Genomic DNA, 14,101 nt, shown 5'->3' on the forward strand with positions numbered 1-14,101 from the left:
GTGCAATTTGTCCTGTTTATAGTGAACCAAATGGTTTACTTAATTTGTTTTACCTTGCAGAATAGTCCTGTATAATCTCAGACTTCCGCCTTTTAGCTTCAAAGAAAACACACAAGATTCTAGGGTTAAAGTTTAATTAAAATCTATAAATATCAAGGTTTCAATCATGAAAAAAAAAAGAAAAAAGGAAAAGGTTGAGTTAACTATACAACACAGAATAGGCAGTTTTCCATCAACTCTGCTTAGGAAGGCTAATCTAGCCAGCAGGTTTTGCACATTAACATGTACAATTTGTTATTGGCAGAATGCTATTGTACCCACCCAACATGGCTTAAACATCTCAGGAACACCAATGGCAATTCTTCATTGACCGATATTGCTTGTTTAGGCTTTCCATGTGTAGGCATAATTGTTCATTTCTAGGAGCCTTATGGATGACTTTCCTAATGTTGGAGAAAGAGTAAGCTGTTCTAAAGTGTTAGGATGCAATCCACACTTCTTAAGGTCCTTGCTATGGGGTTCCTGTAAAAATTAAGAAAAGTATTACTAGTACAATTTCTTATTGTTTAACATGCCATTTCACAAGTCTACCAAACACCCTATCCTTTGAGCACCTATGGAACCATTGATTTTAAAAAGTTCACATACCACTTTGTTAAAAAACAAAGTGGTTTACAAAGAAAATAATTCAATATAATAGTAAAAACTAACTCTTTAAAACAAAAGATAAAATCAGCAATGAGCTAAAAACATATTAAAAATACACCATCATTTTACATGTGTGGAGTAGGCTTGTCTAAACAAAAATGTTTACAGCAGTGTCAGGATACAGTGAAGGCATCTGCCTCGTGTCAATAGGCAGGGGGTTCCAGAATGCAGGTTGGCACCACACTAAAAGATCAATTTCTTACAAATGCAGAATGGGTATTATGTGACACCTATAACAGGACTAGCATGCTTTCTCTTTTCCATTAATCAGATTATTCCCAATTCAGATGAATGTTAAGTAAAATCTCTTTACCTCTTTTATGCTCTGTTCATTACTGATGCTTGTGTTGAACACTGCTGTTGGGTCATGTGTATAACACACAGCAGAGTAAGATCCATTCTGAGCAGATTTGAGCAGCATGGACAAGGAATGCATAGAGTGAGGCATGACAGGACCAACAATCTCCAGACTAAATAAATCTTTGTAACGTGATTGGACCTGTGTCCGCACATTTATGCTTCGAGCCTGTGGAAAAATATTAAGCAATATGACACGAAGGTTCAAAAACATTGAAATTAAACCTAAGCTTTTTATGCACCCAAAGTTTAACAGTGGGTCAATTCTACATATAGGAAAAATGCAAGGCAGCAATTACAGGGGGATGGTACTGGAGGAAAGTCAAGAAATTGAAAGTATATGGTCATAAATGAGAAACTAAGCATTTAAATGGTTGCAATCTACAAACCAGAAGGAATGTGAACACACCATTGATAGATGCTCAAGAAGTTGGGTGTAAGCATAGTGTCTTCATGCGGATGAATTATGGAAAAGGGAGAATTTACAACTTCAAGCCCTGCCTCTTAAAAATTCTAGCAGAATCACAAAATATCCACTTAGATACTGCCCTCTGCCCGCACGCAAAAAGCCCAGCTACCACCTCCAGTATTAAGAACTTAAAGCATTACATAATTTGAGTGCATGAATGTGTGATTTACTATAGGGAGTGGCTAGTACAGCTGATTTAGGCTAATGGAGACAAAGCAAATGGTTGCTAAGAGCAAAGTCTGCAGCAACACAAGTTTCTATCTCTAGCTTCTAAGAGAAATTCTTAAAAAGTTGGGTCTTGCTGCACCGTATGATACAATACTAAGGCAAATGTCTGGTAGCAGCCTGCAATCATTTCATGTTATACCAATACACAGGAAGGGAGCACGGAATCATAGAGGCAGGCATTTTGAAACACATGGTAAATTATCAGACCAATAATAGTCATGCTAAGTGATAATGATTAGTAACAGATTCCAGGAATTAAATTTGGCAAGTTGGATCCTAACAGTCTTCCACAAAGAGGTCTCCTTTCTTTCATAGAAGGCTTTTGATCCAGTGGAGGACCCCACTAAGAGGACTGGGTGAAGCCCATTTTCTCCAATTATCCTGGCATTCCACCCCCCATAAGAGATTTTTCAAAGGGCACAAGAAGCTGCAAGGGGAGGGCAAATCCAAAAAACGAGCTTCCCCATCCTGCCACCAGTGTTCACACAAGCCATTCACCCCCGCCATAAAGCCAACAATATGTGAAATCATGTTGCAGTAAGTTTTACCTTGAGCGTTTGCATCGTTGCCCCTCTAAAGGCAACTGGTGACAGCAGTGTTGGAGGGATGCCAGCCTGAGGGCCTGCAGCAGCCACTAAGCTCTTGCAATTTATCAAGAAGTTTAGCAAAGTGAATGTGTTTGTTCCTTTCACCAGCACAACAGATTCAGGCTTGTGATCCATTTGTACCTCATTTCTCTCCTTACAGCTACAGACCAAATGTCAAGGGAAAGGTATACACACACACACACACACACACACACACACACAAAACAGCAGAAGATGAATACAAAGTCAATACAAATTGAAAGTCATAACCTTATTTAATTTTTGCAAGTGATTTACAAGGTAAAGACACATTTCACCCTTGTCTCAGAGGCAAGGAATGTGCTTTAAGTACACATTAATACTGTGCTGTTACTATTTAAATTTTAGCTAATAATTCGCCTAGCTACGAAAAAGCTTTGATCTTGTCATGCTTGCAAAGAAACAATCCCTGCCCCCCGAAAAAACCTGCTGTGGAAAAAATTGTGATTTCCTCATACTCACCTTGATGTGCTAGTCATACCACATCAAGGGTATCTGAAACTGCTAGCCAATATGACTCTTGCCTACTTCAGTATTATTAATTCATCTACATGCTGCTTATGTACCAAAATGGCTTCTAAGCAGTTTACAGGTATGAAACGAACCCATAATTAAAACGTGCAGCAACATATGGACAGCAGCAAATGTGCAGCAACAAATGATCCTTAATTAAAACATACAATATTAAGAAGCATAGTTAACAGTTAACATAAAAACACAAGCTCAGTTCAGGGGAATGTCTGCCTAAACTGGTGTGTCTTCAAGAGCTGCAGGGAAGGCAATTCAACAACACCTCCTGGTTAACACAAGCTGATATGACACCAGGACATGGCAAAACTATTGTGAGTTCCAGTTACTGGTCATAGCACCCTTACTGGGCAGTGAAGAAAAAGATGGATTTTCAGGTAACTCGAACCAGAGATTTTTTAGGGCTTTGCATGCAAAACTGTCTCAGTGGCTAATACACAGCTGCTGCAAATCCCTCAGCACTGGCATGTTATGTGCCTCATTAGGAGCAGTAGAAAGGAAGGTCCTTTCCTAACCATCCTTGGCAATCATCCCACTTGCACTGATTATAATCCGTATCAAAATGAGTTTAACTGAACATAGTACATGTTGAAAGCGTTTTGCAGTCAATGTACCGTGTGGACTCCAAATATCAGGAACAAGCACCAAATGTTCCTGCCTCTCAGTAGTTGAGTGTTGCTTTCTCAGCTGTATATTAGACAAGTCTTGCACACAGCTTTAAAATCACAGCTTAAGGAAGTGTTTCACTTTTGAAAGGATACAGTTTGATAGAAATTGTATCTGGCTTTTTAATCTTGTCTTGTACTCCCATCTCCTCCAACCATGAAAATCCTTCATCGTCATCAACATCACTCATTCCTCGTCCCCTAAGCAAAGAGACACCACTTTAGTAGGTCGCAACATGTGAGCCGTCTATTAATATAGTGGTATCTTGGGTTACAGACGCTTCAGTTTACAGATGCTTCAGGTTACAGATTCCGCTAACCCAGAAATAGTACCTCGGGTTAAGAACTTTGCTTCGGGATAAGAACAGAAATCACGCAGCAGCGGCGCAGCAGCAACGAGAAGCTCCGTTAGCTAAAGTGGTGCTTCAGGTTAAGAACAGTTTCAGGTTAAGAACGGACCTCCAGAATGAATTAAGTTCTTAACCGAGGTACCACTGTACAGAAATCAGTTCGAGAGTAAAAACAAAACAAAACACGATTTATCTTGCATCAGTAAAGTAGTTTTTGTGCTAGAAAAATGCAACAAGACAGAGCCAGCTTTTCCAATGAGAAAGACCCCCATAACAAGAACTACATACTCTTCATTCTCAGCATCCTTGCCTGTTGTTTCAGAGTCACTAGCAAGTCCTGTTTCTAAGTGGGATGCCAACACATTCGATTTCCTTTTTCTAACTTCTTGAAAAGGTAACAAAAATTCAATACCTGAGAAGGGGTGGAAAAAGCAAATTAATGGTGTAGAGACAATATACAAGAGGGCTTTTTTAAGTCATTTGGCTTAATAACACACTGTTCTCACCTTCATTTCGCATGGCTTCCCTTAAGCCTCTAGTTGTGGGTGAAATTAGCGCAGTGATCACATCACTTCCAGCAAGCCCTGCTGCACGGAACAACACCGTGAACTGGTAAGTGCAAACGTAGAAATAGGGGCAAAGCTTGGCTCTCAGCAGATTATAAAGGGAGGTAAAACTGAGACACCTGCAAGGTAAAGAATCAAGGTGCAGAATGATCAGCCTGCAATTTGGAAACAGCAAAACTGAGGGAAACAAAACACAGAGACAACAAAACTACTCGCACACAGAGAGTAGTTTACAACAGGAAGTCGGTACGTAACCTGAAATGTGCTTCTGGTGTGTGGGGAGTGGAAGACAGATGAAGGACAGACCAATCTAGCTTCTGTCTGTTCCACTAGCCACAGACCAAGGACAGGATGGGCGACTGGATTCCCACCCCACCTTCTGTCATTGAAATTCTACTCAATATTGATCCACAGTAGATTCCAATGTATTGTTAGCAGAGTAAAAACTTAAACACGTTGCAGTATTCCCCCAAAATAGACCTGAGGCATTTCATTCAGCAGAGCTTTATTGCTACTGAAGGCAAATGAACATAATGGTCACAAATCCAATACATTCAGGATTGGCACTGTCCATAAAAAACTTAGCTGCAGCAGACTTAATGTAAACTTACAGTAACTTATAGTAAGTCTAAATCTTAACACTAAGCATACAGAACACCACACCAGAGAGACAGAAGGAGAGAGTGAAACCCAGGCTCCTTCTGGCCTCACTATTATTGTTAGCATGACCTTGACAGAAAGAGATAACAGAACCAGTTTAAAGCAGCTGTACTCAGCTCCTTCTTTCACACAGAGAAGCTTCCAGAACCCTCCTGAATTAAGTAGAACAGGAAAGATCTCAACACATCAGATCAATACTTTCTGTACCAAGAAATGCAAACTGACACCTTCAAGCATAAAGAAACAGCAAACCAGCACACATAAAGCTGAGGGGAAGTTGCTAGTAGCAAAACCAAGCTACTGACATTTTAACTGAAAATCTAAACAGACCGAGAAAAGCAATAATAATGATGAAATCGCAGAATGCTGATTAAGGGAAGCCTGAGATATACACACACACATTCACACAAATGGACAAAATGCCTTTAAAACAAAAATCACCAAGCTGAGTAGATAACTCGAGTGTGTACACACGTACACACGCAAACACCTTCTCCAGGTCAGAAAAGGAACTACTGGCCAAGTGAAGGGCAGCAAGCAATGGACAAAGAACCTTTGGTCCTCCAGAACTTGTTAGACTCCCAACTCCCATGCAAGGAAGACGGGAGTTGAAGTCAAATAATCGCTTGGAGGCCACGAGTTTCTGACAGTGGGAAATCAGGATATCCTTATCCACAGTAGTGCTATCTTGAAGACTGACATTGTGGATTAATGCATATTTATTCCACAGAACACGGCTTGTAATGTTTCTTCCTTTCACAACTTGAAGTTGCAAAATAGCGCCTTACACAACACCGCTTTTTAAAGTGGAAAGTTGCTTTACAAAGGAGAGAAATTTTAGAGTAGGACTGGAGGTGCGAAAATAATGGGATGCTTAACCCTTTCTCTCCTTCAAATTTACGCATCAGCCAAACCAATGTTCTGAACATTATAGAGGGGAAAGCTGCTTGGGAGCAGAGAAAGGGTGGAGAGGAAAACAAATACATCCTCCCTTCTATAAATTTCCCCTCTCCAAATACAGCTTCTTATCTGAAATAGAAGTGTCCAGATTTTTGTAAGCATTTGCATGCAAATTGCAGTTGGCCCCAGAACCAAAGCTGCTATACTGATTATTGAGAATGAATTCCTTGATTTTGCATTATGACTCAACTCAAATTTTGCAATGTGGTGGTAGTTATGAAAATATCCTGTGAGTATCAGTACGATTTGACTCTTAGCTGCTTGGTGATGTATTTCCATTCACTTCAACTCACCATTCACTCATGAGAACTTGTTGGAGCCCTTCATTATATGACCAAGGATTATTTTTCCCAGTCATTTTTCTATCCGCTCCAATACGAGGGAACAGCTCTAGCCACGGCAGGAAAGGATGAAGCCAGTATACAAGGCTTTGCTGGAAAGCACATCGGAGTTCTGTGGAGAGCTTCGGTTCCTAAGATAGCAAAGTGTTGAAATTACATTTTTAAAGCTATTCATAAGATGCCTGAAAAACCTTCATTCATATTTACCCTGTAGGCTGAAAGGCCACAAAAGCAGGTATTTTTTTTCAAGAGAGTATGAGAAGTATTAAATTTATTATGTGGAATTGTAAGGCACCATCTATCTACCCTGATTCAACACAAATTTATGCAGCAACTGCAATCAAACCGCAAATGAGTTACCAGCCCAATTGCCATGAGGGAGAAACATTACTAAAAGCTGATTCACACTTTACATAGAAAGTGGACTTGTTGCTGAGTGCACCTCTGTCTATGTTTAGGAAAGGAGCGGGAAAGAAGTGCATTTTTTAAAACCCTAATTTTTTTACACGGCAATCAGTAAGAGGCCAGGAAGAAATAGTATGACTTTTTTAGGGAATAGCAAAGCGACTGTGAGAGCTCTACTTCAGATCAATAAATTCACTGCAGTATATAAGATACTCACTGTGTTACAAACTTCTTGTATGTTATACTGCAATCATTCCTAATCTTCATTAAGTTTGGTAGTTTGACCAGGCCATTTCTGCCACATCCCATAATCTCTATAACAACTCCAGTCTGAGTGATATATTTTGCATACATTTAAAGGGAGCTATAGTGGCACTGTGGTCTAAACCACAGAGCCTAGGGCTTGCCGATCAAAAGGTCGGCGGTTCAAATCCCCGCAACGGGGTGAGCTCCCATTGTTTGGTCCCTGCTCCTGCCCACCTAGCAGTTCAAAAGTACATCAAAGTGCAAGTAGATAAATAGGCACCGCTCCGGCGGGAAGGTAAACGGCGTTTCCGTGCGCTGCTCTGGTTCGCCAGAAGCGGCTTAGTCATGCTAGCCACATGACCCAGAAGCTGTCTGCGGGCAAACGCCGGCTCCCTCAGCCTATAGAGCGAGATGAGCGCGCAACCCCAGAGTCATCTGTGACTGGACCTAATGTTCAGGGGTACCTTTACCTTTATAGTAGGTAGAAGGTAAAGGACTCCTGGATGGTTAAGTCCAGACAAAGGCGACTATGGGGTGTGGTGCTCATCTTGCTTTACAGGTCGAGGGAGCCAACGTTTGTCCACAGACAGCTTTCCAGGTCATGTGGCCAGCATGACTAAACCACTACTGGTGCATGGAGGACCGTGACGAGTGCCAGATTTATCTACTTGCACTGGTATGCTTTCAAATTGCTAGGTTTTCAGAAGCTGGGACAGAGCAACAGGAGCTCACTCTATCAAGCCCAAGAAGCTCAGTGGTTTAGACCAGAGCACCACCCTTTTGCTATAGTACTCTTCAAGGGCAGTACCATGTATTGGTGCCAATGAGTACAGTGGTAGGCCCCTTTGCAGCTTATACACAGGGTCTCAAAAGTTCAAAGAGATTCTAAGGGTTAATAAGCTGAATAAGAAGCCTATTTATATGTTTTGGGGTAGGCACAATCCTGTTATAATTTCTCTACGTGAAAAAATACCACCATTTTTATAACCATAACCTATTATCCTAAGTTTTATCTTTATGACACACAAAACGTCAGGTGATTCAGAATGTTCTTTGCAGGCAGATTATTCCTTTCTGAATAACATTAGCCTGGCAAGTTACCAATGTCACGGGTAACACTGGAGGACTAGGGAGTCTTATATCATTTGTCTCAGCTTCACAGTGCTACTGAGAAAAAGGATCTATATACGGCAGAAATCCATCATAGAGCTAAGATCTTTTCATCAATATTGTCCTGCTCAATATACACCATAAAACATTGAGAAGAAGGCAGTTTGAACATGGTAGGAAGACATGATTGGCCATGCAAGTGTTAAAAATATATACTGTGCTGTAATGTATTGATTTGTTTTGAACATCTCACTGCAGGTGTGAATTGGCACCTTTCTACCTCAATGTCTCAAGTCTATTCTCCTGATCAACAGTTCAACAGAACGAATTACCTGAATACTTTGAGGCAAGTTTATTAATGCTCCTCTACAATGCTGGACGTATCCTAGGGATTCTTCTTGTGCTTTTAAGTGATCTGCCCATGCAAATGATTGGGAAGATGTGAACAGAAGGCGAGTTTTAATACTCCAGTCCGCAGGAAATTCATAACTTGGTGAGGAAGAAACATCACTATTGGAAATGGCCAGATATGGGTCCTTGAAAAATATAAACATTGAAAAAAATTACAAGGAAGCAGCTCCTTCATTAAAATGCCATCACTTAAATGTTTAGAAGAAGCATGCCCTTCCGTTGCTAGCATTTAAGGACAGCGTCTTTTTACATATACACCAATATTAGTGAAGAGTAGAAAAGATTGTTGCTTTTTAAAAAGCGTAATAGGAGTACTCTAGGGCTGTAGAAAAGAGCACACACTATCAGACCCCGTCAGTTTCTCTGACCATGCCCCAAGCAGCATGAATGACTCAAGTCATCCAGCAAAAACTGCAGCCTTTCCTTTCCACATACACAGTTGCATTTTTTATGTTTGCCTTGCTGTGAATATCACAAGGGGCCCAATTTCAGCTGCATCCTTACGTGCTGGACCTGGAAGGTTTTAACAATGCTTTTGGTTGGCATGCATACTTATGGTATGATAAAGTTAAGATCAATAAGGCCTTTAAGAACCATATTGTCAGGAAAGCAGTGTTTAATGTCTGGACAAAATATAAAGACTTACTGGAAAATAAAACTCCAAGGTGGCTCTCACCTCTGGAGGCTAAGGCCCTAAAAAGACCCAATATGGAGGCCAAATGGCCAAAATATTGGGAAATATTAGAAAAAGATGGAGACAATTGGAAATTGCAGAGTTTGGAGAAAATGAAGGATAAGGTGCGAGACTGGTTACATTATGCTCAGATTAAAGAAGTTTTTAAAAATGATAAAAAGTTAGGGTTCCAGGTGGAGAAATCGAAGTTAGAAACTGAATTGTTAGAACCAAAGACTAAGGTTCTATCTAGAATGTATAACTTGCTGTTAAAATGGAATACACAAGACGAAATGGTTAAATCGGCTATGATAAAATGGGCACAGGACATTGGGCATAACATTATGTTTGAGGACTGGGAAAGGTTGTGGACCACTGGGCTGAACTTCACCGCATGTAATGCTCTGAAGGAAAATGTAATGAAAATGATATATAGATGGTACATGACCCCAGTTAAACTTGCCAAAATATACCATTCGTCTGATAATAAATGTTGGAAATGTAAAGAAAATGAAGGAACATTCTTTCACCTCTGGTGGACATGCCCTAAGGTGAAGGTCTTCTGGGAAATGATATATAATGAACTGAAAAAGGTATTTAAGTATACCTTCACAAAGAAACCAGAGGCCTTCCTCCTGGGTATTGTCGGCCAGAAGGTGTTAAAGAAGGATCGAACATTTTTCATGTATGCAACAACGGCAGCAAGGATTCTTATCGCAAAAAACTGGAAAACTCAAGATCTACCCACACTGGAAGAGTGGCAGATGCAGCTGATGGACTATATGCAACTGGCCGAGATGACCGGCAGAATCCGTGATCTGGGAGAAGAGAAGATGGAGGAAGACTGGGAGAAATTCAAAATGTATTTACAAAAACATTGTAATTTGGTTGAATCTTAAGAAGGATGCTGGATTATAAAAAACTGCTCACCACTAAATTAGATCTAAATTTGATGATAAGTGAGACTAAAGAAAATATAAAATTTTTTGGGAAGAAGTGTTAGATTATATTTGAATGAATGGACATGAGATTGAAAACAAGTTGATAATTTGTGTGGAAAAATTTTTAACAATGCAAATGGGAGCGGGAGACGTGAGGGAGTCCAAAGAAGTGATGAAATTGTTATGACAGAAATAAGATTGTTTAGTATGTGTGCATTTATATTTTAAAATCTTAATAAATATTTATAAAAAATAAAAAAAAAACAATTTCAGCTGCATCCTTATTCACATCACTAGGAATAAATAAGCTGTTCTACGAGTGCAGCTTTCTGCCATGAAGTCATCCTCATTGGAGGAGTGTGATTAGTGGGGGTGCATTCAGAAGACAACGGGCTTGAGCCCTGTGTGATAAAATAAATCCAATATTCTCATATATAGATACATTTAACAGTTACAATGATTCTTACATTGATCAATGAGTCAACAGATGCTGCTTCAGAAAACTCTTCTTTCCAGATAGACTCGTCGTCTTGCAGACCATTTAAAAACTGGAAAAAGTTTCAAAGTTAAGAGAACACCAATGATTCAATGAACAGTGAATAAAATAATCCACTGCAGTGTTTAGCATAAGATTATTATTTTAAAAAAATGGTTAAAATTCTGTCACTCTGCAAAGTTCAAGCCTAGATATTCTTATGTAATCCCTTAAGTATCAATGGGCATAATTTATTAATCTGTATTTACTTATTAATTTTTATACTGCCCTTCATCCAAAGATTAGAGTGGTTTACCATATAAAAACACAAAATATGTAACATAGTAACAAAAATGAGTAACAATTGTGGACTGTTTTTCTAACCCAATTAAGAAACCTGACCTAGGTTAGTAAAATGTCCCTCAACATTACATGGTTTGTGTCAACAGACACTTCACACTTTCTTAACCATTCCTTCACCATTTTCCTATATGCGTGGGGTGTTGTTATTATCCCAATCTACTAACATTGGCTGGTGTAGTAAACACACCCCAACTCAATGCATTCCTAGGACATTATATGCCACAGGTGATTTTTTTCCCCCCAGAAGGAAAACAGTAACCAGTAACTGGCTGAAGTTTGGGGACACTGTATAGGTGACATTTATGGGAGGAAGGGGGGGGGTGCCCTACTGGTCTACTTGCGTGTAAAGTGCACAATGGAATGTGCGCCTGGTAAGTTTCTTGGATGAAAGCTAAAGACTCCACCATTTAACCTCTCACAACCTAGGGTCCTGCTTGATTACTGTTGACCCCGACGTTGCGTCTCCCCCCATGTGCTTTCCCGCCTAAATATTATTAGAATAATGTATGCGCCACCTTTTCTTTCAAGAAGTATCACCAAGGCGCTTTTACCAAGTTATCGAATATTTCCCCAAAAAATTACCAGAACTGCCCAAAGCGATTCACAGAAACCGCAATGCAAAAATAAAGCAATAATCATCATATCGTGTCAATGTAACATTTCGATAAGCGGTCTTAATACTAATCCGTTTCGAAACGAGCCAAATAAATAATGCGCTTTGGCTGCCCTGTGATAATCGAAGAGTTTAAATTCAGAGGCGGGGCGTGCACATTAACAAACGCAAAAAAAGGAGGAAAGAGGGAAACGGCGATCTGCAACGCAGCGCTTTCCCGCCCCGAAGGCTCCGAATTCCGTTCGTCGCGACGCCTTACCTGGGCGCGGGAGCAGCTGGGGCCGCCGCCCGCCCTCGGTTTCCGGGCCGGAGAGAGGGACTGGCCTGTCCCCGGCGGAGGGCGCGGGCTGTTCTCCAGGCTCGAGAAGGGGTTGCGCCTGCGGCTCCCCGGGTAAGGCCGAGGGGCGGCAGCGGCGGCGGCGGGCGCGCTGGGAGAGTGGCCGGGCTCGGCGTCGCTTCTCCGCGCCCTTTTCCTCTTCAGGCGCAGCAGCTCGGGAGGCTTCTTGAAGCCGGGGGAGTAGCCGGGGACCACGGAGCACATGGCGGCGGCGGCGGCGGCGGCGGCCGAGAACAAGAAGCGGAGCGGGGTCGGCGTCCGGCTGCAAGATACGAACTTGGCGCGCGGCAGCAGGAGGCTCCGCCTTGAGGGCGGGAAGAAGCGCCTCCTGCTTGCCGCGCCGAGACCGGCCAATCGGGAAACCCGTCGCCCCCGCCGCGGCCGCCTTTCCTGCCCTGGCGAGGGCGCCGTAAGCTGCGCTGCACACACACACACGCACGCGCGCGCGCGAGCCGAGAGCTCCACTATTTGGTCCGGGGGCGCAGCTTCCATCACGCCCCAAGCGAAATCCTACGCGTTTCCTCTCCGGATTCCTGTCTCTTTACTGTTTTTTTCCCCTTAAGGAAAGGGCTGTGCTGTGTTTTTAGTAGCAGTATTTTAATACAGTAATTTGTTTTGATTCTGTTTAGTTTTTAATCATTACATGTCATGTTTTTAGCTTTTTGTATTTTCTTTGTTTTTAATGTATTCTTATTAAAGATTTTCTTGATTTACAAAGGTATGTGCAATGTCTCTCTCTCGTATTTTTTTACACGTAACACTTAAAAAAAAAACAAATCGGTTTCATTTGTTGAGACATTAGGAAGAATAGGGGGAAAGAGGTGGAGGGAGGGAAAGATGAGTGGGGGTGGGGTCGGTGGTGATGTTTCTGTTTTACTTAATATACAGTATGTGGGGTTTTGTGTCAGCGTTGTTTGTGCAGGTTCTCTGCTGTTCACTTGTGTTCCTTTGGCTTTTTGTATTTTCTCTGTCTTGCTTCGTGTCAGCCGCCTTGAATCCCAGTCCCAGGAAGCAAGGCTGGGTATAGGTAGAATCCATGGGCATAGCCAAATCAAGTAAATAAATATACTTCACTGACCAGTCGCATCGCAGATAGCTTGGTTCTGCCCCACCCATAAAAATCCAGGCTACGCCCATGATTGAATCATCATCATTTTATTATTTGCACCCTATCCATCTGACTAGGTGGCCCCAGCCACTCTGGGCAGCTTCCAGCATAAACAAAAACATAATTAAACATTAAAAACTTCCCTAGACAGGGCTGCCTTCAGATGTCTTCTAAATGATACTTCCTGCTTTGTTCTTCTTGGTGATTGACGTTTCATGCATATAATTCTTAAAGCTTTACATCAGATTTCCTTGAAATTTGAGGCAGAGTGTTCTCAGCTGATACATCCCCATAAACATGCCCTTATCCCTTCTAGGGTTATATGACTTGACCAATGCTGACAATATGGCTTCAATATTAAGGGAGCTGTTTTCTCAACCCCACCTTCTTCAAGTCTGAAGAAAAATTCCAGTCCACTTAAAAAGTTTGCTATGAAGTGACCTTGGAAATTTTCAAAATAAAAGCTGTTAACCCTTGGGCCAAGCATGCCAATGTACAGTAACATATATCTAGTTGGCTTCTTTAAAATATATCTTCAAAGTTAGAAAAGAACTATGAAAAGCAAGAAGCTAGCTTAACATTATATTGAATTCTCAAACTGTGTTTCTGGGTTCTAGTTAACTTAATATTTCCACACACTGAAAGTGTTGAGGAGCATAATATGAAGCTTTTCCATATTAGTTGTAGAAATACACAGTTGTGGAGAAAGGCAGAACATTTTTCCTTATAACAGTTGTTAAGAGAATTTGGCTTGTCAACATTCAACTTCACTTGTGGGAAGCCACATTCTCTCTAGCAATTAACAGCAATCACTTGATGCTGGGAAATTTTTTACCACACATATCTACTACAATATCAGCTTTCCATAGGGTATGTGTGGTACAAAGTTTCACACAGTCCTACTGTTTATGCAGGGGCTGAATTCATTGATTTTAATAGGACTTGCTTCCATAAATCTTCT

General features: G+C 41.2%; 1 protein-coding gene across 1 annotated transcript; it reads right to left on the reverse strand.

Moving 5' to 3' along the window:
* Positions 1 to 117: 117 nt before the first annotated feature.
* DONSON (DNA replication fork stabilization factor DONSON) lies at positions 118 to 12,380 on the reverse strand. The gene is made up of 10 exons (XM_081858813.1): positions 11,955 to 12,380; positions 10,712 to 10,792; positions 8,552 to 8,755; positions 6,411 to 6,589; positions 4,438 to 4,616; positions 4,220 to 4,343; positions 3,678 to 3,782; positions 2,311 to 2,509; positions 1,022 to 1,234; positions 118 to 522 (listed from the first exon to the last, which is right to left on the reverse strand). Exons 1-10 carry the CDS (start codon positions 12,234 to 12,236, stop codon positions 385 to 387), a joined length of 1,704 nt encoding a protein of 567 aa, XP_081714939.1. The 5' UTR covers positions 12,237 to 12,380; the 3' UTR covers positions 118 to 384.
* Positions 12,381 to 14,101: the final 1,721 nt, after the last annotated feature.

This window comes from Podarcis erhardii, assembly GCF_964252035.2.
Source record: "Podarcis erhardii genome assembly, chromosome: 4".
In the NCBI taxonomy this organism is placed as follows: domain Eukaryota; kingdom Metazoa; phylum Chordata; class Lepidosauria; order Squamata; family Lacertidae; genus Podarcis; species Podarcis erhardii.

Excerpts from the sequence above, each read along its gene's own strand:
- DONSON (XM_081858813.1), bottom strand. The coding sequence starts at position 12,236 with ATGTGCTCCGTGGTCCCCGGCTACTCCCCCGGCTTCAAGAAGCCTCCC. Across the intron at positions 8,756-10,711 it reads CTGTTGACTCATTGATCAAT|GACCCATATCTGGCCATTTC; the intron begins GTAAGAATCATT and ends ATATTTTTCAAG. Across the intron at positions 523-1,021 it reads ATGAACAGAGCATAAAAGAG|GAACCCCATAGCAAGGACCT; the intron begins GTAAAGAGATTT and ends TAATTTTTACAG.